The sequence below is a fragment of the Psammomys obesus genome, unplaced genomic scaffold, assembly GCF_907164565.1.
Source record: "Psammomys obesus unplaced genomic scaffold, mPsaObe1.curated_primary_1811, whole genome shotgun sequence".
NCBI lineage: Eukaryota > Metazoa > Chordata > Mammalia > Rodentia > Muridae > Psammomys > Psammomys obesus.
Window position 1 is genome coordinate 6548724 of NW_026585643.1, and position 27875 is coordinate 6576598.

At 42.7% G+C, this 27875-nt stretch overlaps 1 protein-coding gene across 1 annotated transcript in view; it reads left to right on the top strand.

Moving 5' to 3' along the window:
• Mipep (mitochondrial intermediate peptidase) overlaps window positions 1-27875 on the top strand; it is a 125874-nt gene that overhangs the window by 7816 nt on the left and 90183 nt on the right. The window contains exons 4-10 of the mRNA XM_055617350.1: window positions 398-484; window positions 2604-2667; window positions 8831-9013; window positions 9508-9664; window positions 15994-16042; window positions 18117-18177; window positions 19799-19851. Coding sequence (XP_055473325.1) covers window positions 398-484; window positions 2604-2667; window positions 8831-9013; window positions 9508-9664; window positions 15994-16042; window positions 18117-18177; window positions 19799-19851 — 654 coding nt within the window. The remainder of the gene's footprint in view (window positions 1-397; window positions 485-2603; window positions 2668-8830; window positions 9014-9507; window positions 9665-15993; window positions 16043-18116; window positions 18178-19798; window positions 19852-27875) is intronic.

Genomic DNA, 27875 nt, shown 5'->3' on the forward strand with positions numbered 1-27875 from the left:
CTTCATATTGGCTCAGCCTTTCTTCCCTCCTACCTCTTTCTACTTATTAAAACCAGAGAAGCTGCCTGCACATTGCTAATGGGAAATGGTGTCCATGACCAAGGCCATCTTCCTTCCCATCTGTTCTTCCTGTTCCAGCTGCCTACTCAGTTTTAATTTACCTTCACCAGGACACTTAGGACCTCTGACATTCTGCTTAACTGACTACCTGTCTCTATACTGGACAGTTTCTAACTGTGGCTATTATTCCTGGTTCAAAAGAAGATACAGAAAACTTCTCCCTAGTTTTGGGCTCTGGGTATCTGTATGTGACCATTTAATGTCATTCTCTTGATGTAGAGTAAAAAATTTAAAAATGGATTACAAAATCACATGTTCCCATTCATGATCTTTCTAGGTTGAATACGAATGTGGAATTGTATCAGAGTCTGCGGAAATTACTAGATGATAAGAAGCTTATGGAGTCCCTTGATGCAGAAACCAGGTACTCATCCGTTCATTCCTGTTCCTCTGACTGACTGCAGGCCAGGCTCTACAGCCCTTCGGCCCCCTGGGCTGGAATGTTCCTCTGTCAGTATCCCTTGGCTCCTGCACTATATCTTCACTTTACACCATGTCTATCTGGATCCATCCTCTTATCCATGGTCACCACCAGTATCTTCTTATTTGTTGCCTTGGTAATTTGTTTCCATATCTCTGCCTTACTGGCTGAGCTCTACAAGGCTGCTTCTCAGTTTCTTTTGTTCATTGCTGCAAGATGAAAGACCTGTGATAACCTCCTGTTAAATCACTGATAATCATACTGTGCTTCTAGTTCCATAATAGCACCTTTGGGAGACATCAGCAAATTGATTTCTTTGCCAGATGGTTCTCAAGAACTTTAGAATTATTAGCTCTGGTTCATTAGATTGTAATTATTCATTTGTCATAAGAGGCCTGGTACTTGATATATGACCTAAAAAAATTAAGCAAACCTTATTTCTTTGCTTAATTTTTTTATGAGATAAATATAGGATCAATGAAATGGCTCAGTAGGTAAAAGAGTCTGCTCGTAAGCCCACTGATCTGAGTTCAGTCCCTGGGACCCACGTGGTGGAAGAAAAACTGGCTCCTGGAAGTTGTTCTCTAATCTCCTTACTCATGTCATGGCAGGTGTGTACATGTACACACACACAAGCACATGAGCATACGCGCACACACATACACACACACGCATGCATGTAAAATAAATAAATGAAATTTAATTATTTTCTTCACCTATTAATCCTTTTTTTGTTTATGGAACAGTTATTTCTTTTGATTACCTAATTTCCCTTTTGCTTCTTCCATCTCCTTGTATGTCTCTAAATGTGGCTTTCAGTTCAGTTGTGAGTTCCAGGCCATGAGAGCACTGTGGGGATGAGTGCTGGGGACTTATCTCACCCACCAGCAGATGTGCAGGACCCTAGTCTTTCTCCTCATTGCTGAAGCTCAGGTGTCATCTGGTGTGTTGTTTGAGTGTAACCAAGGTGGGGGAAGGAGAAAGCATACAAACAACTCCATTGTTAATGGGACCTATTTATTTATTTATTTTGAGACAGGCTCTGGAACTCCACATTATTTGAGGATGGCTCAAACTTGTAATCTTCCTGTATCTCCCTTTTCTGAGTGTTGCAACTACAGGCTTCCCAGATACCCAGCAAGGTGCCTGAAGTCTTAGACTTTTAGTAGACTTTGGTCTAAGTACAACTCACTGTTAAAGAACTTGCCTAGTCTATGCAAGGCCCAGGGTGTGATCCCAGCATGTAGAGATACCACATGGGAAGAAGTTTAGAACAATGTTAATTCTGTTCATTCAAGATGTATTTGAGCCAGATGTGGTGGTGCTCAAATATAATCCCAGAACTCAGGAGGTTGAGGCAGGAGCTTCACAAGTTTGAAGCTAGCTTGAGCTATATAGCAATATCATATCTCATAAAGCAAAAACAATGCAATTATAAGTAGAATTATAAGATAGAACAACAGGAAGATAAATATATCCATTTTGAAAAGTCAAATCCATAAGAATATATCAAATATTCCATTAGTCTACCACCAGAAACAACAGCTATTTTAAAAAATAGTATTGTCAGGAAATTTTTAATTGGCTTTAAGCTGAAGGCAGAATAAAAAAAGAGCACAGCTCTCCACAGTCAAGATGCCCACTCCTGGCACAGCCATCAGAGAGCTGGCTGTCCCGCTGCACTAGTTGGAAGAAACACTGAAAAATCCATGCAGGGGCCTTTGAGAAGCTGTCCAAATGTGAACTGATTCTGTTGTTAGTTATGGGCTTGCATGAAGTTGAAATAATCAGGATGTTAGCTTTGCCAGCTTCACAAGGGAATAAACTCTTATGTGACAAGCTGGTAGGGACTCTGATTCTAAGCCTGTTTCAGACAAATAAACTTTCTGAAATATCAAGCTCCTTATTTCAGACAAGCAAACAAATTTCGTATATTCTTATCTCCTTGTGTTGAAATAGGTTTTTTTAATAGTAGATTTCAGAAATCCTGACTTAAACATAAAAGACCTATTTTTGTTTGTAGTTTTAATGAACTCCTGTAACTGTGCTCACTTTATTTTAGGCGAGTGGCTGAACTATTTATGTTTGATTTTGAAATCAGTGGAATCCATCTAGATGAAGAAAAGGTAAATCTTTTTATTTTTTAAAATATGTTTTTAAATTTATTTCTGTTGCATATGAGTTGGTCTGAATGTATGTATATGCACCATATGCATGACCTTAGAGGTAAGAAAAGGGTTGCAGAGTCCCTGGGACTGAAGTTACATATGGTTTTGAACCACAGTGTGGGTTTTGGGAACCAATCTTTGCTCTTCTGCAAGAGCAATAGATGTTTTTATCCTTTGAACCACCCCTATTGTTGTTATAAACAAAAATTAAAATCCCAACCGTTCTATTTTACCAATAAAGACTCAGGAGCCAGATGCTAGGGTGAAAACTGGCTAGCTCAGAGAGGCAGAGAAAGCACCCAGCTGACCTTCCTTCTTAGCTCAGGTCTGGATGGAAAAAGACCAGGAGGCTCACTAGCTAAGCTGACAGCCCAGGAGGAAAAGGCCAAAAAAAACCCCAAAACAAAACAAAAAATCCAACAACAGCAACAAAACCCCAAGGCCCAAGGCTTGCTAGCTCAAACCTCAAAAAACTCCAAAAGCCAGAGAGCTTCTACACTCTTGTCTTAAATGCTCCTCAAATCAAAGTCCCTCCTACTCTTTAATCCCTTTCAGCTGGTTTCTTGCTCTGCCTCTTGACCTAGGGTTAACTTTATTAAATCCTGTGTACTGAAAGCTCTTGGATTAAAGGTATGTGCTAGGGCTGGCTGAACCTCACCATAATTACTGGTTTACAATAAGCAGAAAGTTCTTGGATTAAAGGTGTGTGATAGGGCTCAACCACACAAAAGAAACAGGGTTTTACAGTTCACAATTTGGGGGTTCACAATATCAAATATCCTTTTCTTTCTTGAGACAGGGTTTATGTAGCTCTAGCTGGTCTGGAACTTTTTTGTAGATTAGGCTGGCTTCAAACTCACTATTCTGAGTACTGGGATTAAAGGTACCTGATACCTACCGCAAGGGACACTTTTATTTGTTTGTTATTTATATTGAGATAGGGTTTTTTGTAGCTCAGTCAGTTTTGATCTTGCTCTGTAGTTGAGGATGAACTTTAACTTATTTATTTATTTATTTAATATGATTTTTTAATTTATTATAATTTATTCACTTTGTATCCCAGCTGTAGCCCCACCCTTGTCCTCCCCCAACCCCATGCGACCTCCCTCCCTCATTTCCTCCCATACCCCTTCCCCAGTCCACTGATAGTGGAGGACCTCCTTCCCTTCCATCTGACTCCAACCTATCAGGTCTCATCAGGACTGTCTTTCATAGTCTTCCTCTGTGGCCTGATCAAGCTGCTCTCACCTCAGGGTGAGAGGTGGTCAAAGAGCTAGCCACTGAGTTCATGTTAGGGACAGCTCCTGCTCCCCTTCAACTTTTGATCTTTGGCCAGGCTCAGGGCTGGGGGTTCATGCTAGGGCAAGTGTTCTACCAGCTGAACTCCATCCTCAGTTTTTTCTTCTTTTTTTTTTTTTTTTTTTTTTTCCTGAAGACAGGGTTACGTGTTGACCAAGTTGGCCTTGAACTTGCTGTATAGCAGAGGCTGTTCTTGAACCCCTGGCCCTCCTGCCTTTACCTCCTTCTAGGAGTACAGGCATGTGCCACCATACCAGGCTTCCAGTTGTTTTTGACCAGTGTTGATACTAATCGTTAGTTGTTAGAGCCCTTGTGTTACTTGACCCAGTATTAGTAAAGTCTTAGGACTTTTTTCACTTGTCATAAAATTCTTCTATAGGTGGTATCTAAATGTAGTGCTCTGGGAGCTGGCCCATTACCCCTGATAATCCAGAATGAAGTGACATCACAGCTAGAGTGTTGTAGGTGTCATGGAATGAGGTTGAGATTGAGAAAGGGGGGAGTGGTAACAGAGATGTCTCTTCACACTATGTATGTCTTGTGGATTCACACACTTGCTATGGCAGCAGGAGGTGTTGGTGTGACCTACAGTGTTCCATACTGGATAGAGGACCTGGCACATTGTCTGAGCCTCTTGTTTTATAGGAATAGAAACAAAATAACTTGCTTAGCTTTAGTGCCAGGACTTCTCACACTGGCTGATGCTGGCCTAAGAATCTGATGCTCTTCCACACTGAGTTCCTTTGTTTGGGTAGAACAGTGACTGGCCACCACTAAGAATATCTGTGGCCTCCTCTGCTTGCCCACAGTCCATTTATTATTATTTTAAAGATAGCTCCATCCATCCTAATAAATATAGTCAATTCAAAGCCATTCATCCAGGGACAGAAGTTAGTTTATCATAATGTCTTGGGTGTGTGTAGCCAGAACTCCATCCCTTCTCCATCTGGATCAAACAATTGCAGATGGAAAATATTCAGAAAAATGTGTCTGCATTGAGCCAAGAATAGACTTTTCTAAACAATACCTTTTTTGCTCTTACCTGGCCTTTACGTTGTATTATGGTTCCTAAGTGATTGAGATATGTTTTAAAGTTGATGGAAGGAGGAAGATAGTTCCATGTGTGGATACTGATGTCCAACCTAAGTAGGGGTGTCACCATTAGTCAATACCAATTGTATGTCATGTTCGATAAATAGAAGGTCTCTTGCCTTTCTGTCTCCCTCTTAATTTTGTTTTTGTTTGTGTTTTGTTTTGTTTTGAGATACTATATTTACTTTGTTGCCTAGGCTGGCCTTGAACTTGTGGTGATCCTCCTGCCTCAGCCTCCTGAGTGCTGGGATCACTTGTGTGAGCCATTGCTCCTAGCTAATAAACCATAATGGGTCCATTTACTCACCTGTCAGGGCTCAGTATGTAATTCTTGGTTTGCCTTTAAGTCTGAGCTGTCTTTCCATCAGCACCCTTATGCAGGGTCGTTGCCATATTCAGTTGCCTGAAGCACACACATTTGCCCCTGCAGCTCTTTTCTTTGGTGGCATATACTACTTGTTTTTGAGTTATCCCAGAAAGTGTGGAGTAACTGTACATTTCTCCTTCATTGTAGTTCATATCATCCTTAGTAACTGGGTCTTCAGATGGCGCCTTAGATCCTTAGCTCTGATGGCCTGGCTGTCTGAGGTGTTTGTCTTCTCAGCGATGACAGTGAACATCTGTCTCCTGAGCATTTGCCATAGTAAAGTGTGCTTCTCCTCACACCTGCCTAGTGCCGTTGAGAGTGTTTTGGGATGAAAAGCTGGTGAGGCTAGAGGAGGCAGTGAGAAGTGATCTGTAAGCTACAGGCTTTTAGTAGGTTTTGGTTTTGTTCTTTGAGACATCTCTATAGCCCACGCTGACCTAGAACTATCAGATGCTAGGATTGCATGCTTGAGCCACCATACCTTTAAATTTCTCCTTTAAATTTCTTCATAAGGTCTCACTGTAGCTCAGGATGGCCTCAAACTCATGGTTGTTCTGCTTCAGCCTCCCCATTGTTGGGGTTAATAGGCACATGGGGATCATACTTAGAGAGTGTGTGCTGGGGAATGAATTTAGGGCCTCATGCATGCTAGGCAGGTGCTCTGCCACTGAGCTGTATCACCAGCAGATCATGTTTTTTAATGTATACCAGTTTGGGATTCAGTAAAATACCTAATGAATTTAAGATGAAGCTTGAAATGCTAGTCATCATTAACTGAGTTTGATGTCTTTTTATTTATTTGTAGATGATGGGGTCTCATCTAGCCTTGAACTTTCTGTGTAGCCAAGAATGACCTTGAACTTATGCTCTTTCTGCTTCCATCTCCCAAATGGCTGGTGATGCAGACCTTCTCTGTCATACCTGCTTTATGAGGTGCTAGGATCAAGCCCAGAGCAACAAACTGAATAAAGTCTCATCCAGATCCTACTTTAGTAACTTTGGAGGTAACATTGCTGGTAGAAATGGGTGTGCAGAGCTTTAATATTTTTCAGAACACTTGTTAAAGCTGTGTTTGAAGCTCTGCTGAACAGTGCTTGTGCTCAGCTCTACCAGCACAGACACACAGCTGCTCTTCCCCAGCACATGTGTCCTGACAGCATACCGGATCTTCCCCAGCACATGACTCCCAAGGGCTGTTAGCGTTAAAGATGCAGGAAAGTAAATGGGGCGTAGTCTTCTCTGCCCTATGACAGCTCTCACAGGTGCTCCCTGGGACAGGTTTGCTTTGGTTTATTTTGAGATGGGGTGTTGCTGTGTCCCCAGGCTGGCTTTGAACTCCTGAGCTCAGGCATTTCTGTCTTAATCTCCCTGGAGTAACTAGCTATGGGTGTGGGCCCTCGTGCTTGCCAGTCTTTCTTGTAAGGTCTCATGAGTCTGACTCAGGAGTTTAGAATTAACAGTTTATTTTCAGGAGTGTTTGTAGTAGTTTCCCAGCGTGTGTCGGTGAGCTCCTGCATGTTGGACTGTTCTGTAGTGATAAGTCCAGAAACTCACTGGAGTCAGCCAGGGAAAGAGATTTTATTCTTCTGGAGGTTTGAGCAATTGGTAAAATTTTGGAGATGATTAATTTATATATATATATATATATAAATTTTTTGGGGGGGGGAAATCTTTTGACTGTCATTTGTAGATGCCATCCATTGTTTTTTGTTTTAATTCCACTGATTACCTCTAGGTGGCAATACATGACTGCAAGAGAAGTTTGGATTTACAAGACATTGGAGGCACTGGAAACCAACTTTTTCCAGCAAAGTTTAGATTCCAAACATTGAAAACTTTAGATTGTTATTCTACATTTACTTTTTTTTTTAATACAGGAGTCTTGTTATATAACCCAGGATGGCATTAAACTCTCTATGTAGACCAGGCTGACTTTGAATATTTAAAATGCCTGCCTCAACATTCCTCAGTGCTGGAATTATATATGTGTACCACTATAATTGGCTTATTATTTTATTATTTTATTTTATTTTATTTTTTTTTTTGAGACAAGGTCTCATTCAGCCCAGCGTGGTGTGGAATCACTATGTTGCTGAGGTTGACCTTGAACTTCTGATCTTCCTGCTTCCATTTCCTGTGTGCTGGGATATTGCACACATCCAATTTGTGCAGTGCTAAGGACCATGGTACGAAGGCTTTGTGCATGGTAGGTATGCACTCAGCTGAGCTACACCACCCTAGTGCTCAGCTTTTTGGCACATGCACATTTAATGTCTTATGTATTTGTCTGGAAAAAAAAAGGTGTTGTTTAATACTTTTTAAAAGGCAGGTCACATGACTCACCTGAAGCACGTCCTAAGCCCAGTCAAGCCTGACTTGTTTCTTCCTGATTAGTAACTGACAGTGCGTACCTAGTCCTCTAATAGGCCTCGGAGAGTACTCGGGTACAGTTTATATTTCATCCTAAAATATCTATGGTGTATGTTGGGAACGAGGCTCAGTGGCTAGAGTGCTTGCCTAGCATGCACGAAGCCCTGGGTTCAATCCTCAGCACTGCATAAACAAGTATGATGGTTTAAGCTTGTTGTCCCTTCGTCCAGTGGGGCTGGGGCCTGGGGAGAAAGGGAGGCAGGAGGATCAGAAGTTTACGGTCATCCTCAGCTGTACAGCCAGCCTGGGTTACATTAGAGTGTCTCAAAGATTTTTTTTATTTTTGAGGTGACCATGGATCTCAGAAATTCCTTCTCCCCAGAGAAGTGTGACTGCAAGCTAAAACTTAGATGACTATGCCAGCATCAGCCTCATCACACTTGACTGTGAGGACCTGGCCCATGTACCACACACCTGGGTCATAGTGTGGAGGGTGCAGCTCTGCCCTTCACACCTCTCTCTGCTTCTCCTTCTTTCTCGTTTCAGTTTCGAGGCGGGGTTTGGGTGACCCGAGCCAGGGGTCCTTCTGCTCTAGGGAGTGGATTGCCCTGTGCCCTGCGCGAGTCTGCTGTTCAGGGCTTTGTTGCTGTTGCTCCATAGTATCCGTGTGTGCCAATCAGAACCTCTGAACTGAACCTGTCAGGGGCTCACTCCTGTTCTGTGCAGAACTGTGTTTCTCGTTTCCTCTCCCTCTTTGCCCTCTTTGTCTTAAGAAATTTTCTAATCTGCTCTTCATATACTTAATTTTTTAAAGTGCCACTGAACAGGTGTTACCAGCCTGCTTGTTGACTTAATTAAGGTTTTTAGGGATAGAGAATTACATTTAAAGTTCTGTATCAGTGGTTCAGATGGGGATTTCCTTACCACTGTACATTGTCTGTTTGTGAAATGCCAATTTACATTGCTTTTAAATACTTTTTCTCCCACATGTAGCGCAGAAGAGCAGTGGACCTCAATGTTAAGATCCTGGATTTGAGCAGTGCTTTTCTCATGGGAACCAACTTTCCCAACAAGATACAGAAACATCTCTTACCAGAGCACGTTCGGCACCATTTTGCTCGTGATGGGGATTATGTAGTCGTTGATGGTCTACATGCAGAAGCCTCAGATGACCTGGTAGGAGTCTTGCCGTCTGAACACCAGTGGCTGTGCATTACTACTGTTTTACTCCTAAGTTCATTAGTAACATAATATTGTGGCCTTAAAGATCTTGTTGCATTATTGAGCTCTGAAAATTTAATTTGTGACACAGTTAATTCCACAAATGCTTTGAGTAATGAAAATACTTAAAATTCATGTCTCTCAAGGAATTGATCTTTGCTATACAGTCAATAACTAGTGTGGTTACTTCTAATTTGTTAAGTCAGTGTATCCCCTGGATTAGGTGCTTTCTGGCATAGAGACAAAAAGATGGGCAAATTGACCTCACAGAGCCTGTCCCATGTGCAGTTGTGTTCCATCAAAGCACTTTAGGTCTGGTGAAGGCTGGTCTTTTACTTTGGAAGCTATGGCTAGCTATGGGTAACATGGGGAGCATTGGCCTGAGTGGGTGTTGAGTAGGATTTTGAGCTATGATTTTTGACTTTCTCTTCTTTTACTCTTAACTACAGGTTCGTGAGGTTGCTTATAAAATTTTCCTTTATCCCAATGCTGGTCAGTTGAAATGTTTAGAAGAATTGCTGAGCAGCAGAGATCTTCTGGCAAACTTAGTAGGTTATTCTACATTTTCCCACAGGGCCCTCCAGGGAACCATAGCGCAGACTCCAGGTAAGCCTGTTTATTCAGCTTCTAAGAACAAGCTGGACTTTGAGGAAGCAGGATTTCTAGTGGGTGTATGGATAGATCGACAGTGCTGGAGAGCCACCCCAGAGGTCTGTGCTTCCAACCTAGAACTTATGCTTTTAAGTATCTATAAAGGAATTTTAAAAAAAGCAGGAGTAGGGCAGAACCTTCAAAAGACTTGTAATTGTTGATCTGCTTCTACAAGGCAGGCTCTTATTTCTTTATTTTTCAAATAAGCTGAATAAATAACTATAAATGGAAAAACAAACAAAAAAGACATTTGCCATATAGCGCAGTCTGTCTCTGAGCTCACAGACTTCTTGCCTGAGCCTCTTGGATGCTCTTGTAGAAAGAGGGAACATCGGGAAGGACTCTGTGTAAAGGGGTTCCAGCCTTCCTTTTGTCTTTTTTGCTTCCTGTGTATCCACATCCCCCACCCCTTTTTACAACAGGCTCCTTTGTTCCTCAAAGTTCCTTTACATCTTTCTCACTCTTCCTTAAACAACCACTCTACCTGTTATACTGTCTCAGTTAGGGTTTTATTGTTGTGAAGAAACAACATGAGTAGGCACCTCTTCTAAATGAAAACATTTAATTGGGGCTGGCTTACAGTTCAGAGTTATAGTCCATTATTGTCATGACAGGAAGCGTAATGGCATGCAGGCAGACAGGGTGATGGAGAAGTAGCTTAGAGTTTTACATCTTGATCCACAAGCAGCAGGAAGAGAGAGAGAGCTACCAGGCCTGGCTTGAGCTTCTGAGACCTCAAAGCCAGCCCCCAGTGACACATTTCCTCCAACAAGGCCACACCTATACTAATAAGCTCACACCTCCTAATAGTGCCCCTTCCTATGAGGTTATGGGGTGATTTTCGTTCAAACTATAACATATTGCTTCTAGCACGGGTGCCCTTGCTTGACTTTGCTGAGCCCCAAAACGACCTCTTCCATGATAAACTTCCAAAATTGCTGTGCTGTTTCTGTTTTCATTCAGCTTTGCCCTTGAACCTTTAAAGCATGTAGCTTTTGTATTTATTTATTTATTTATTTATTTATTTATTTATTTATTTATTTATTTATTTATGCCCAGTATGGAGCATGGGGCCTTACACATGCGGGGCATCTTCTCTATTAGCATCTCCATCTCAGGCCAGCTTTCAGACTTGGTTTTATATAATTCCTAAATTGATATGTTAATTATATATTATAAATATTACATATGTTTATTTTATATTTGTTTCCTGTTGTTCTTTTGTTGTTTTTTTTTTAATTCTTTATTAATTACACTTTATTCATTTTGTATCCCCCCCTGTGGTTCCCTCCCAATCCCTCCCTTCCTCCACCCTCTGCATGCATGCCCCTCCCCAAGTCCACTGATAGGTTAGGTCTTCTTTTCCTTTCTTCTGATCCTAGTCAATTAGGTCTCATCAGGAGTGGCTGCATTGTCTTCTTTTGTGGCCTGGTAATGCTGCTTCCCCCTCAGGGGGAGGTAATTAAAGAGCAGGCCAATCAGTTCATGTCAGAGACAGTCCCTGTTCCTATTACAATGGAACCCACTTGGATACTGAACTACCATGGGCTACATCTGTGCAGGGGTCTTAGGTTATCTCCATGCATAGTCCTTGGTTGGAGTATCAGTCTCAGGAAAGACCCCTGTGCTCAGAATTTTTGGTCCTGTCGCTCTTCTTGTGGAGTTCCTGTCCTCTCCAGATCTTATTGTTTCCCACTTCTTTCCTAAGATTCCCTGCACTCTGCCCAAAGGTTGCCCATAAGTCTCAGCATTTACATTGATGGTCAGAGGTCCTCTGTGTCAGGCTCCTGACTTGTTCCCTCTTTTCTCCTTCTTATGGTGTCTTTCTGGATAGGAATTGAGCATTTTAGCAAGAGTCCTCCCTCTTGAGTAGTTTCTTCAGATGTACAGATTTTAGTAGGTTTATCTTATATTTTATGTCTATATGAGTGAGTATATACTCTTTGTGTCTTTCTGCTTTTGTTTCCGTTTTTGAGACTCATATATTTCAAGCTTTTGATGATGACCTTGAACTCTTGATTATCCTGCCTCCACTTCCTTAGTGCCAGATTGCAGGAGTGTCCTACAACACTCATTTAAGTTACTGTTAACATCAGCACAGTTAAAGTTTTTTTACTTTTATACTATATGAAATATTATTAGACTATTACTCAGAGCTGCTGGATCATGTTATTTAACCCCTCACCAGTTCTGTGGGGTAGCGATTGGTTTATGTCACAGAATAAATCTAAGGCTAGGGTTATTGTTAAAACATGGCACAGCAAAGATCTACACATGCCTAGTGAAGCTCCTTGATTTTCATACCTGGAGCCAGCAAGTCTTTCTGAGCTGCTATTTTATCAGGTACTCACCTGGGCCCTAGAGAAAAGTCATTGTGGTGGGAAGAAGAAAATGGCTTCTTCATGCAGTTGAAATTACTGTGGAGAGATGGAGCAGGGATTGGACGGAACATTCAGTGTGGTGGTGGTGCTTTTGCTAGGAAGGCTTGTGTAGAAATGTGGTGGTGCATGCAGGATGTGGCACCCTTCAGGGTGGGCCTGGTAGTTTGCCAGAATGACTGTCCCGTGGGGAGAAGGTGTAACCATGTACCAAAGTCTCAAGGCAGAGATGTGCCACACACATCTCAGGCAATATCAGAGTGGGTGCTTATTGAAAAGAGCTATGTTGAGGGGCTCCATGAAGGAAGACCTGTCCTGGGAGAGATGAGGGCTTTGCAGGGTTTGGGCAGAAAGGAAAACTGACTTATACCATGATAACAAGGTAGCGCTGGTAGCAAGCCTAGACTGCAGTAGGATGCAGCAAGGAGGGAGCATGTAGAAGCTGTTGAGTGATACTCATGAGGAGAAGCAACGGCAGCAAGACCAGGATGCTTGTGCAGTTTGTCCGTGGGCACCAGCTTCTAGATACATGATGTTTTGAGGGGAGTTCTTTATCCTGAGCAGCTAGAAAGACAGGAGGTCACTGCAGTGGGGACCAGGAGCCTGGTTTGGCTCAAGATAAGGTCAAGATGCTATTGTCTTGAAAGTGATCACTGTGGGTACATGGCTGTAGGCTGAGAGTTCTGAGATGGAAATGTAAGGTGAAATATTTGCTCAAAGGCATGGGAATGTATGGGGTCACCAAGGGGGTATACTGGAAGGAACAGAAGGCTGAGGACTCGCTCTGAGGTGAGGCTGTGAGGAGGAACCACAAGTGCTTTGAGGAGTGGTGGGACAGAGAAGAAGAAGAAAAGGAAGCAGTGAGTGTCCTGCAGGAAGCCACCAAGAGAGGCCTAAGGAAAGCAGGGGACACCCTGACTTGGATACTATGGCAGAACGGTATAGAGAGGATTGTGGAACCAGCCTTTGACCCAGCTGGGCTAATTAGAGTTCACGATACTCACAGTAGCTTAATCGGATCCCATCAGTGGCAAGCAAGTTGCTCGCCTACCAAATGGTTGGTTTAGTGACATTTTGGAGGAGAGTGTTGTACCCAGTCACATGAGATATGACTTTCTTCCTTGAAGATTTAAAGCTTACTGCAAACAAGCAGTAAGTTGTACAGACAACAGGGCTATTTGTCAACAGATTGGATGGCTTGTGAGTTTCAGGAAGGTGATGACATTGAAGAAATGCTGAATTTTCACAGGAAGCAGGGTAGAAGGAGAAGTGGGGTTACAGTGGCCATCCATTTGGTGGGTGAACTAGAGGCAGCCATGTTGTGAGAGCATTGGGTTTATTTTTAGGGAGTCTCACATTCAATGGGGTGTGTGTGTACACATGTTCATGTGGAGGCCTGAGGTGGATGGTGGAGCATTCCTCAGTTGCTTTCCACCTTTTTTTTCTTACCAAGTGAAGCCCCAGGGGACCTCATGCCTCCACCTTCCCATTGTTGGGGTTATAGGTGAGTACTGCTACACCTGTTAGTTTTTTTCCTTATGTGTTCTGGAGGCGGAAACTCAGGTCCTCATGCGCACATGGCTGCTGTGCTGCCTATATCATCTCCTAGTTAGTCTTTTTATTACACTCTTTCTAAACTCTTTACATATCACTAACTAAACAAAATGGGTGACTAAATCAGACATGGCTGTGTAGGAATCAAATGCAAACGGAGATGTTTGTTTGGAACAAACATCTGTGGTAGCTGGGATGATGGGAAAAACTTCAAATGCAGGCTTTTGTCTCCCTTCAGTTTCTGACGCAGTTAACTTGGCACACGAGAGTGAGTATGAGACTTTCTGGAGATGATGGGGCAAGAAACTGTGGCTGTGGTTTAGGCTAACCCCATTCCCTGCTTAGCCTTTCATTTACTCAGAAAGGAGATAGCTTAAAGAGAGGGCAAGAAATTAAACCCATAGAAAAGATCATCTGGAAAATATAAAGGCTGTGTTTGTGGCTGACTGAGACACACATGAAAGCATTGCATGGAGTTCGGGGGTAGAAGGCAGCATGGGATACTTTCCATGGGAACAAAGGAGTTCTGCTGCTTGTCCTCACAGGTCCTTGCTGCTGCTGGCTGGCTAAGAACTGCAGGGAGCACTGAAGACCAGTTGTGTGTGGTGTTGGTACTGAGGATGTTATTTACAGTTGTCTGTAAATAACATAAGTGAGCCAGGGAAACTTGGCTTTTTTAAAGTTGAGGTTTGGGGGAATCATTTTTCTAAACTGTACTGATATCATTTATATTTTTATATAAGGTGATGGGCTTCAGAGGCTCATTTTTGTTTAAATATGTCATGAACTTTGACCCTATTCACTCCCCATTATACTGTCCTGTTCCTTTCCTCTAATGTGAGCCATTATTCTTCTCAGATAGTACACTTCTGTTTTCATGTGTGTGCAGTTACTTTTGCTTAATAACATGATCTGAGGATATGACATTTTGGGGGTTGGGAGGACCTACGAGGAGTTGGAGTGGAGAGTGGAGTTTAGCTATGATCAAAGTACATTGTATATATGTGTGAAGTTCTCAATGAATAAGTTTAAATTTTTAAATGACTATCTCCAGTTCCATCCAGTTTCCTGAAAATTACGTAATTTAATTCTTTATGTCTGAGTAAAGCTTCATCTTTATCTTTTTCTCTCTCTTTCTCTCTCATCTTTTCTCTCGTTTGCAGAGACACACAGACACATGCTCATACATGCTCTCGCTCACAACCACACTCATGTTTCTTTATTGTTTCATCTGTTGGACATCTAGACTGTTTTCTAATTCGGCTGTTGTGAATGGATGCACAGAATTGCTGTGGTGCACTGAGTCCTTTGGGTAGCACACAAGACTGATGTGGCTGGCCCTTACCGTGGTTCTCTTAGGTTTCGAGGTCCCTCCACAGGTGATTTCTGTAGTAGCTGCACCAGCTTACATTACTACCAGCTGTGAATGAGGGTCTCTTCCTTCCCATTCTTGCCAGAATCTGATTTTTGTTGTTTTTTTTTTCCCCCAGTAACAGCCATTCTGATTAGGGTGGCATTTCAGTGTAGATTTGCATTTCCCCGATGGTTAGGGGTGTTGAGCCATTTTGAGACATTGTCACCTGTAGTTGGGTGCACGTTTTTCATCCTGGCCCCAAGGTCCCAGAATAATGACTCATGAGACTCAAAATATTTTTACAGATATCTAGGCCATATAGCCAGGCTCGTCTCTGACCAGCTCATAACTTAAAATAACTTGTTTATACTAATCTGCATTCTGCCACATGGCTGGTTACCTCTGCTCAGATACCATGCCTTTGTCCTTATATCTTTTTGGGTGAATCTTCTGCGCCTGGCACTATCCCAGAATCCTTTCTGCCTACCCTCTATTATAGCCTTTCCTATAGGCCATAGGTTTTTATTGATGGGTGTTGCACCCATACAGTACACAAGATATTCTCTCTATAGTCTTTTTTTGGAGCTGGGCTGGCTTTGACTCCTGTTGCAGTGTCCCATGGGCCAAGATTACTGGCATGCACTGATTTTTAGAATCAAGTCAGCATCTAGCCATCTTGAAACTTAATAATAATTAGACATGTCTGAGACACTTCTTTTTTCATATAACTGGGCAGGAATTTTGGATTATTTTCTTTTTGCTCTCCATTAATGCTCTTAACTTAGTGCTCTGTAAGTTTAATATGTTTTTCATAGGCGATAATCAGTGTTTAGAAATAATAATCATATTCAGTCATATGGAGACAACTCTGCCTACCTTTGAAAAGCATCACTTTAGGGGAGACTACATGTGTGACGACCCTCACATTACAATTTTAACATGTATGTCCGTGTTATTTTATGTAATCGAAGGTATTTTCTTTTGGATTTCATTTTTAGAAACTGTCATGCAGTTCCTTGAGAAACTATCTAAAAAACTCTCCGAAAGGTTAGTTTACATTCTGTTTAATATTTCAGTTATGCAGTCAGCTAATGTGTGTGTGGTGTATGTTTTTTTGTATGTGTGTATGTATGCAGATCGAAGTGTGTGTGGGGGTATATGTGCACACAGGGGCATGTGGGCTTGAAGTTGGTGGCAAGGGCCTTCCTCTCTCACTCTACACATCGAGACAGGCTCTCTCATCCACACCCACGCCGGTTCAGGTAATCCAGCTAGCCGGCGGGGGGGGGGGGGGGGGGGCTCCTTATCTCCTCTTCCTAAACTCCTACCTGGCATGCATGCACTTCAGTCCTGGGGATCCAAAGTCTGCTTTGGAACTTTGGAACTTTCTTAGATGTCTCCCCAAATTTCTACAGTTAAATATTTTAAAAGAGATTTCCTTTAAAATCTCTTAAATTTACTAGGAATGCAACTTTAAATGTGAGTCAGATCTGTTGCCAAGAGATTGTTGAAAGCAACCTCCCTAAGGTACCAGTCTTAACGACTTAGCTAGTTCTCCTCATTGACCCATTTTCTTTAACAAGCCCTTATTTGTGTCCATTAACCAAATGTTCTTTTTTTTTCTTTCTTTCTTTTTTTTTTTTTTTTTTTCTTCAAGACAAGTTTTATCTGTTTAACATCTCTGGTTATCCTGGAACTCGATCTGTACACCAGGCTGGCCTTGAACTCAAAGGGATCTGCCTGCCTCTGTTTCCTGACTGCTGGGAGTAAAGGCATGTGCCACTACCTCCCAGCCCATAATGTTCTTGAAACCATTTATTTTAAATTGTATCACTAATTATAACAAACTCATAAAGTAGCATGTTTCTTTTGGGGGTCTATGCAGGAGAACTTGGATGCAGTAGGTCTTTTGGATTTGGAATTTTTGTTTTAAGGATTCTCTGCTTCCATGTTTGTAATGCCAAGCTACAAACCCCTTTCTGTTCCCACACCTTAGTGATAGTCTCCTTTGTACTTTGTTGCTGTCCCTGCCCTGCTGCCCACTCCCTTTCCTCAGTGGGATCTCTCCCAGCACTTGGCGAAGGGTTGGCCACCTTGCCGTAATATAGCCAGGGTTCCAGGAAGAGGTGTGCCATTGCTTGGGAACCTAGGCCTGTGGCCTCTTGTCTGTGTCATAAAGCTGGTAGTCTCCTTTGCTATTTTTTGCCCATAGGAACACATTGGTTATTAGCTCAGATTTCTGCTCTGAATTTCTTTAAAGACTTATTTTATGTGTTGAGTGTTATATCTGCATGTATGTGTGTGTGTGCTTGCCTGATGTCTGTGGAAGTCAGAAGCTAGCATCAGATCTCCTGGGACTAGAGTACAGTTGTGAGCGGCTGTTGGGTGCTGGGAACTAAGTCCAAGTCCTCTGAAAGAGCTGTAAGTACTCTTAACCACCAGGCAATCTCCCCAGTTGCATTTGTTTTGGATTTTAAATTTATGCTTTTCAGTTTTTTTTTTTTTTCTGATTTAGCTTATATTTGTACTTTGACAATCTTTTAATGCCAGTGAACCACCTGTCTCTGTTACAATGAAGAGGGAATGCTGATTAAGAAGTTTCTTAGTTTACTCACTTTTGCTTGAAGGGTGCTTTGGTTATGTATAGCCATAGATTGTATTTTCAGCAAATGTGCCTTCTAGTTGTCTAGTTGTATGTATGTATGTATGTATGTATGCATGCATGTATGTATGTACGTTAATTCTAAAAGACACTTTCTATTGCCCACAGTTTTCTGTAGGGAAAAGCAATGGGTAGCAATTATAAATACAATTCATAAGGGTGTTTTACAGAGAGGAACTTGTTAGTTTCTTGCATTTGGTGTGCTGATTTAGAGTGTACCGGTAAATCTCTACTTGTTTCTGCTTTTCCAAACTTTACTGTGCGTAAGGTGGCATTTGTAACAACTTGATGGTCTATGCAGTTTCATACAATATTTTAGTAAAAGTTGGATTAATCACAGTTTGCTTTTGTAGTAAAAGATATATCTAATTTTATCATGACTTTTGGAAAGCTTATAAAGCTTATTTTTACTGCACTTACTATTTTTTCTTAAAAAGTAATGATGGACTTGTTTTGCAGAACTAAAAAAGATTTTGAGATGATGCAAGGAATGAAAATGAAACTAAATCCTCAAAATTCTGTAAGTTAGAAATGTTGGACTTTTTCAAATAATATAAACATTATTTCAACTGAAAGCAATGTCTGTTGATTCTAGAACTATGTTCTAATTTTAAGTTTGTTCTTTACAGTTTCATACATAGGTATAGAATAATTTGATCATATTTCCCTCCCCCATTGGTCTCTTATTCCTTCCCACCAAACTCCTTTTTTCCCATCTAGTCCCGCTCATGGCTTGTGTGTGTGTGTGTGTGTGTGTGTGTGTGTGTGTGTGTTTCTCTGCATTTGACTAGGGTACCTGTATGACCATGGGTAGTAGGTTGTTTATTTACTTGAGCAAGGGCATCTTACTGGTGGAATATGACTCCTCCCCTCCCCCAGCAACCAGTAATTACCTGTAGCTTTTTAGGGAGAGGTGGGGCCTTATTAGCCCCTCATCAATATGAAGGAATATCGATAGGAGAAGTCTTGGGCAGGGCCTGTGCAGGAAGCCACTGTTGCTCTGAGTTCATGGCTGCAACAACCAGTCATGTCCAGAAGACAGAGTGTTACAGCACTCCTTCCCATATTCCAGCTCTTACATTCTTTCCAACCAGCCCTCTTCCACAAGGTCGCAAGCCCGGGTGATTTTTGTAAGTGTCCCATTTGAGGCTGAATATTCAATAGTCACTTTGCCCTCCTCCACCATTGGCTCTACTAAGGCTGATGTCTGCTTTTGTCTGTGGTGGGAGCCCTACTCTGCCGTCTGTAGATGGTGCCTAGTCATCAGCTAGAAGAGCTGGGAACTGACATCCAGAAGGGGGAGGTTGAGGGATACCATCCCTGCCTTTCAGGTGCTCATGGAGAAAGAACATGAATCTCCCCTCTTACATTGCCACACACGATGTGCCCAAAGTGCCATGGTGCCATTTGGGAAGGAGCACCTGCTTTCTCAGGGTGCTAGGCTGGAACTCAGAAAGGTGAGGGTCACAGGACAGCTGGCATGCTAAGTCGTTACTCAGGTGTGCCAGCGTGGGAGGTGCTGTTGATATAACAGCAGGTATCAGTGAGTGACTGTCATGTGCAGCCTGGTGTTTGACCTCTGGTAGGTAAAACTATCCATTCAGGTTGTCAGGCTTGCCTTCAGCAGGCTTCACTGGCTGTCACACAGCTCTGATGCTTCTATTACTTTTGGGGCTGGGATTGTAAGTCTGAGATACCATGCTCTGCTCTTGTAGTAACTCCATCAGACATACTTCCTTTGCTGAGACTGGACTTGATGCTGCATCTGTTACAGTTTAAACTATTGTTTTAATTTTGGGGCTGTACCCTAACTTTCTTGCTTAGTTTTAAAAGAATGCTCATCTCATTTTACTACCTGCAGTGTATTTTATGACTTTGTATATGGGTTATGCTTTGAAAAAACTTATTCTGGCTGATTTAACCCATTAATATTGACTTCTGTTGATTACAGTTTAGAATGTCATTTACCTTGGCCCCAGATTCTAGGGTTATGCCTTATTTATATCTCTATGCATTGGTTACAGAGAAGTCAAATTGTTTGCCATATATATTTAAAGTAACTGGCTTATACTTTGTAAACTGGCCAAGTTTCTGATAAAAATAGTCAATATCTTTGCTGACGATAAACCATTCCCTTTCAGAAACTAATGCCTTGGGACCCTCCCTACTACAGTGGTGTGATTCGTGCAGAGAGGTAAGCTAATCCAGAAAGGCCTTGTGAGAGGAACATGGGTGTTACATGTTCTTTGCTCAGGTGCCCTCATCACACACTGGCCTTCCCTCAGACACTTCTCTCTTTGAGGCAGGGCTGTAGTCTCAGTTGCAGTGTCCTGGTTTGATCCTCCCCGGGTCCATCCTTGGAACTTAATTCACAGGGCACTGCTGTCTCATGAGTGTAATTGTTTCTTGCTGATTCCATTAAAACACACACACATACCTGTTTATCTCTGTGTGTCTGTCTGCCTGTTTGTCGATCTATCTACCATTTACATATATGTGTGTGAGCAAGGGTGTACACCGCAGCACACGTGGCAGCTGGAGGACAACTTGTAGGAGTCACTTCTTTTCACCAGGTGGGTCCTGGGGATTGAACTTGGGACATCAGACCTGGCAACAGGTACCTTCACTCCCTGAGCCATCATGCTGGCCTACTATCCCTACTTTAAAGAACACTCACACTGAGTTTTCAGGAAGCATGTAGTGCCTGTTAGCTATTTAAGCCCATATTGATACCAAATAAAAGTAACCATACAGTGGAAATTTGGGAAAGACAATTATAATACTTTGAATGGCATTCAAAGAGGTTCTAAAATTTTTTAATTAATTAATTATTTTGAGACCAGGTTTCCTTATGTAGCCCTGGCTGTCCTGGAACTCACTCTGTAAACCACACTGGCCTTGATCTCAGAGATCCTCCTGCTTCTGCCTCCCAAGTGCTGGGATTAAAGGTGTGGGCCCCCCCCACCCCCCACCCCAGAATTCAGTGTGCCCTTCAGGAATTTGGGCTATACATGTTTGATCAGTTTTCCAGCCCAGCTCTGCTGGGAACAGCATTACCTGCCTAAGAACCATGAGGAGCTTTGGCTTGTTTGTTGACTGTTGACTCGGCAAAAAAAAAAAAAAAAAGCAGAGGAAGGATGCAAAGATTCTCGGAAATATTTAAGGGGTGTCATCAGCCCTCATGTCACTTGTTTAAAGTAGTTTACAGGGTTGAGCTGGCTGAAGTCTCAACAGTCTGGGTAAGGAAAGTAGGCACAGAGGTACAGGTGATGAGAAGGGAATGGACAGTGTGGTTTCATTTGACATGAGGAGAATGGGACAAATTGAAGAGGCCTTGTTAAAGTTGTCTGCTTTCACGTGAAAACTTAGGTGTGTGGTTTATACGGGATAGAAAGCAGAAGTGACTTTCTTGCAGTCCACTTTTCTTTAAGCTAACCATGAGCCTGGTTTGCTTTATGTTAAGTAACACAGATGTATTTTAGGTTTCTTATTTAGCTGTCTTAAGAAGAAAAACAACCTGTGTAGAAGTAGGAAGAGAATGATCATATGTTAGGACTGCCCAGGAGTGATGTGGGATCAGAGGGATGAGGAACTGTGGCTTAATCTCAAGAGCAGCAGCTGTTTGCTTTTTCAAGTAGGTTCTTCAGAGAAATTGAGTCTTTCAAATATACAAAAGATACATGAACTATATGAAGAGATAAGAAACATGTTTGAAATGGTTTTATTTGAAATTAAAATGTATTTTTGAATAGGCAGCACATTTATATATGTGGATTAAAACATTAAAACAATGGTAAAAAGAGGTTCATTAAGAAGCATTGGCCCTATCCCTGCCCTGACCCTCATGGGTCATTTTCTAGAATTGTTTAATCTGCTCTGTCATAGTTTGGGTTTCTTCGTGCTTTGGCAGGCATCGCGTCTTGTCCTGCCATCAGTGAGCTTTAGTGACCTGGATATGTGCCGGTTGGTGCACTGCATTAAATGTCTTCAGAAAGGGTGGCTTCCGATTATCCACTCCATGCTAAGCCTCAAAAATTTCAAAAGCAGTCACATCATAAAATAAATGTGTTTTACATAAAATCACTCAGAAAATATTGGACTGTCACAGAAGGACTTCTGTTTAGCATGTGAAATCTTATCTTTGATGGTAGAGACACAGTGACCTTGGTAGTCTAAAATTTTAAAAAATGACACTTTATTATGAAATTATATTTAAAATTTCAAAATAAACAGAAAAGAATAATGTAAGTAGCTGCCGATAGCTACCTCTTTTTTCAGTGAACATCAAGTTGTAATGGGCTTGTTTCCTCTGTTCTCTTTTAATTTCTATTTGCTGTTTTGTTTGTACGCTCACATGCATGTATCTCTGAAGAACATGGACATCTTATGGAAGTTCATCATCATTGCCTAATGTTAATTTCTTATCTAATACCTAGTCCACAGTAGTGTTTCCTGATGGTGTGTGTATTCAGCTTCCTATCATTTTAACAGCATATTGGAGACATTCGACTTCTAAGGAGGAACGTTTGGTTTTTCTCCCAGCTTTAGAGGCTTTAGTATGTGGTTCACAGGCCTCCTTGATTTGGGGCCTGCAGCCAGGCAGTGCAGCACGGTGCAGCGTACACAGAGGAAGGGCTGCCACCTTCATAGCAGTTGGGAGGCAGGTAGAGTAGGAGGGGTGAGGGTATTCTATTCAGTGGCATACCTCCAGGGACTTAGCTTCCTTCGATTGGCCCCACTTCTTAAATATTTCACTGTTTCCAAATAGCACCAAAGTCTGGGAACCCAAGCTTCAACACATGGGCCTCTGGTGGCATTCAGGATCTGCATTGTATTAGTTTGGATTTTATTGCTGTGAAGAGACATCATGACCATTGCAACTGTTATAAAGGAAAATATTTAATTGGGACTGCTTACAGTTTCTGAGGTTTAGTTCATTATTGTCATAGCAAGAAGCATGATGGGAAGCAGGCAGACATGGTGCTGGAGAAGGAGCTGAGAGTTCTACATCTTGATCTGCAGGCAGCAGGGAGAGACTGAATCACACTGAGCATAGCTTGAGCATAGGAGACCTCAAAGCCCATCTCCACAGTGACATACTTCCTCCAACAAGGCCATGCTACTCCAACAAAACCACACCTACCCCAACAAAGCCACACCTACCCCAATAAGCCACACCTCCTAACAGTGCCACTCCCTGTGGGCAAGCATTCAAACACATGGGTCTGTGGGGCCATTTCTGTCCAAACCACCACATTTGATAACAGTACCAAATCTGCTTTTTGGCTGTTAGCTTGTTGGAACCATGATTCGGGCAAAACCTGCACATTCTAGTTGTTTTGTTTCTCCCTGTTGGCTTAGATTTACTCAAGGGTGATGGTTCTCCTTATGTTTCTCCTCCCATCCCATCAAGAGAAGTTGTAGAGAGCATGCTGTTTGTCTTGCACATGGATTTATCTGGCTTTTTCATTATGTATTTCACTGGTCCCTCTCTTGAGGTCATTCCTGCAAGCTATGCACTGTTTCTAAAGACTTGGTGTTAAACACTTCCACTTGGGCAGGAATCTCACCGTTGATTCTGCCGAGTGTCATGTCACAGCAGAGGACACTTGTTGGCTGTTTCCCCCTTCCACTGGTCTTCTTGAGAGGGAGCCTATGTAGAGTGTGCCCACTGGGGAGGGTCAGGGTCTCTCTTGTTTGGAAAGCATGTGGCCTACTGGTGCTGGAAGCCTGGGAGCAGCTGCTTCCCGTGAAGTTCACATGGCTTCACCCCCTTTGATGGTCCGTGTGAAACAGTTTTTTTGTTTTGTTTTGTTTTTTTTCTTTAGTTACCAGTCTTCAAAATAAGGATTTAATAGTTTCCTATGTCATGACCAATGAATATTTTTTGGCTTTCTTATAAATTCCGGGATTCTGTTGATTCAATGTGTTTCTGTTTATTATAGTCATTGTTGGGAGAATGCCACATTGGCCAGCTGCACTGAAAAGTTCTAATACCTTGAATTTTAACTCAGGCTTTCAGCAGCTTGCTTGGGGAGACCCAGTGATGAAGGAATTGTGTTTCATTTCAAGGCAGCAATTTCTCCACTTGTGAGCCATTAGCTTCTGTCACTTAGCAATGATGTAAGGATGGACTGGACTATTCTCAGAAGCTTGGCATTTGCTTGTAGCAGGTTTACAGTTTCAGAGGGTTAGTCCATGATCATCATGGTGGGGAGCATGGCGGCAGGAAAGCACGCTGCTGGGGCAGTAGCTGAGAGCTCACATCTGATCTGCAGATGGGGTTGGTGGGAGACTGGGCTTGGAGTAGGCTTTAAAATTTCAGAGTCTACCCCCAGTGACACTTCTCTTCCAACAAGGCCATGCCTCCTCATACTCGTCAAAAAATTCTGCCAACTAGGGACCAAGTGTTTCCTAGTTATGAAGACCATTCTCATTCACACCAACACAAGCTTGACATTAGAACACTATTTTCTTCTGGGTGTGTGCTTTGGGCTTCTGGGGCTTGACCTTCACACCAGGAAAATGGAAAATACTTCCCAGGCTCCAATGCAAGTAAAGAATAGCTCCTGGGGGAAAGCCAGCACTGGTACACTATTACCATAGTGTACTTTCTTGCCACAGCCAAGAAAGCCATGGGAAGCCCAGTGCTTCTTTCTCCCCTTCAGTGCTTGCCAACTGTAAGAAGAAATGCAACATGGTCAAAGAACCTGAGTCATAAAAGATACTGCACATTGCTAATAGTAAACACTCATTCATACACTGTGTCCCAGAAAATGAGGCTGTAGCCCTAATGATTGGGCCAAGTGCTAAGGGGCACATGGGCATTGTGAAAGGGCTCTGGCATAGAGACTGGCTGCTTCTAGTTCCACCCATCAGCCTGAAAGGGAATGAAGGACATCAGAGAGAACCATCAAAAGGAGGAACATCTGAGCAGCCAGAAAGGGGCTCCTGGTGAAGGAAGCATTACCTCCAAGGGCTGGAAGGCTGCAGAGGGTGGATGGAAGCAAGGTGGGATACGGTGCAGGAGAGGTCGGATACCCTTGACCATGCTTAGCTACCTCCTCAACACTCTCTGGACTCATGCCAAGGGAAAGTGAGTGAGACTAGAGGACCTTCAGAAAGCAAAGCTTTGTGTTCTTTACAGTACTAGAGGGATCTGAGAGATCTCAGGGAACCATCCTTTATACAGGCCAGGCGATAGCCAAAAGAACACCATGGCACCCAGTTTACACTGGTACTACAGTGTGATGTGCTGACCATTGTATGTCACTGATCTCCTTGCCCTGAGGGTACTAGGCCTATGGTCAGTCAGGCCAGGCCCTGGGTATGACCTCTGCCTGCCTTAATGGGACATTGCTTGTTAACACTTATCTATAATGCCTCTGTTCACAACTTCCTTCCTTCCCGCACATACTACATGGAGGAATCTTCTTTACCACAGAGACTCGTAGGGTCAACACGTGACTTCCAGCACACTGGAACCTTAGCAGTGCAAACAGTACCTCAGTGTGCTGAGGCTCTGCTCCAGATAGCACTGCAAATTTTAGTAAAGTTCACCTTCCCTCTGTCCTTCCCGCTCATCCCCTTCCCTCCTGTGCCCTCTTGCCCTAGCCTTCTAGTGCTAGGACATGTCTGTTTTCATTTGGAAACCTGACAGTCATTGTGGTGAGCATTTTCTTCTTTCACTTTTTTTCTCCTATTCTCATTATTTATACGTGACAACTTTGTATTTATCCTGAATATTTTGGATAGTCTCATCTATTTTTCACCTCCCCCCATCTATCCCCCTAAATCAGAGTCTCACTGTATAGCTCAGGGTTGCCTCTCACAATTTGTACTCTGCCAGACTCTCCTTCCAGAATGTACCTCCATGTCCTGGCATTTATTTCAGTTTTGAAAGTTTGTATTGACATTGCTTCCAGCTCAGTGATTCTCTCCTTAGTGATTCTAAGTTTGTGAGCCCTTTAAAGGCTTTCTTTGTGTCTGTTTTTTAGTTTTTAGTTTCTAGCATATTCTTTTGATTCTGAAATTCCTTCTTTTTGCATACATCACCCATTTGTTCTTGTGACAATCTCTTTTTCTTTTAGAGACCTTAAAATGTTAATTGCAATAGTTTCACAGCCTCATCTGTTCATGTCTCCATTCCTGCTGTATCTGAGACAGACTAATTTGCTTTGTCTCTTCTCATCGCTGTTGGAAATACACAATAACAAATATGAGAGACTCATTGAAAACGAAGCCATTTAAAATTTTCCACTCTGCAGAAAGGGACACCAGCATAGGGAGAACACAGAAGTGGCTGATGTGATGATGGTATTTAAAGCCCCTTCGTGAGGGTGATTCCTGCCCTCTCCTTCTGAAGACAGGGCTTGTCTTTTCCAGATTGCCCACTTTATTCATTTAGGGCAAAGTGCCCATCTGATGAATGCTTGGTCACATGGCAGAATCTCCTGCTCTGAGCACATCTGAGACAAGCAGGCACCAGCCTTAGCTGGGATGCCTCCTGCTTATCTGCTACTCAGATGAACTCCAAACACACCTCATACTGCAAATGGGACATAACACTTTATCTCTTTACTTCAGAAACAAACCATCAGAGGCGTTCAGCCTATAGAGAGAAAAGCGCTATTCAGCCCATATCTCAGCAGGTTCTCACCCTAGATTGGGCACTCTTGCTTTGGCCACTGGTGAGGGTGTTGAGTGAAAGTGCCTGAGCTTGTCTATGAGTGACGTGTGCCCTCGAGGTGACCTCCACAATGTTTTTCAGCCCCTCCTTTCTTGCTGGGGTGAATCTGGAGGGTGAATGATGTTTGGTTTGGGCATTTCTACATCATTTTAACCCACCAACTCCCTGGCCTTTCAGTTAGGTTTTGGCTTAGTAGTTTCTTTTGAGGGCAGGCTATAGTAAGAACAGAATGTTCTGGCAATATTTCAGAATGGTTCCTTTTCTTCTCCTACTACTGGCAGGAGAAGAAACTTCATCCTAACTTGGCAAACTGTAGAGCTCCTTCAAGTAAACTCTCATGCAAGTGTGCGGTACTGTAGAAGATGAGGGAGTTGTGGCTCTGCCTGTCACTCCTGTACAGTTTGGATGCTGCTGGATCCTGTTGCTGTCCTGTGCGTTCGTTCAGCTCTTGCTGTTACAGAGAGTGGTGGCTTTTGGGTTCTTTGAGTGTCTGACCAGAAGCCTGGAGCTTCCTTTTCTTCCTTTAACCATATATTCTAGTCTTATGATGTTCCTCTCTAAGTGGCAGTAGCTCTGTCTGTGGTGCCTCCTTCCACCCATTCCTCCACAAGTCCTCGGATCTACCCTTGATCAGATGGTAACCATTTGGCCCAGTCCTCTGCAGAGCCCTTCTCTCACAGCTGTAGCAACACTACCTTGTTGGTCCGGAAGGTCTAAACTTTCATGGCTGCTTTGAAGTTGTGCCTTCAAATTGTATGTTTCTGTCCTCCCACAGTCAAACCTTTCTTCTCCAGCATCCATGGCAAACTAGACTCTGTCTCAGTGCACAGTTATGAGTACCCTAGACAGTCTGGTTTTCATTCCTTTCCACTTCCTGTCTCTCTTATAATACCTAATTCACTGGTCATTGTTCTCAGTTGTTTATGGCATAAGGAGAAAAGAGAATAACAACAAAAAATAGTCCTTACATGTAGGAAATGAGTGAAATTCTGAGTGAATGTGTGTGGTTTGCTATGGCATGGCCATGTCAAGGATCAGTGCCCCAGCCTCGTGAGAGTGGCAAAGCTTTCCCCAGGTGAGGCCCAGAGGGATGTCAGTAGTGTGTGCAGAAAATTCCACGGGAGCTTTCTCCCCCAGGGTGTCTATGGCCTGAAGACTGCTCCCTTACAGAGACTGCTCCTACTGAGATTAGCTAAACCTGTCTCCTTGTTCAGCTGTATATAATAACCAGCCTCGGTGTTTGTCTGTATGTCATAACCCACCTCCTTGTTCAACTGTGTGCAATAACCCCGCCTTCCTGTAAACACAACTTTCAAGGAACTATGGCTTCACCATCAAAGTGCCCAGAGCACCCAGCCATAGCTCTTCTGTATCTGTGTTTGTCCTTCCTTCATTCCCTCACTGCTCCAGTCACTATTCCAAGATCCAAACACAAGTTCAAAAAACCAGTTCATACAGCAGACATATCTCCACTCCCCACCTACCCAAGTTTTCTGCCGCAGTTGTTTGACTTGCTGGATGCAGAATCA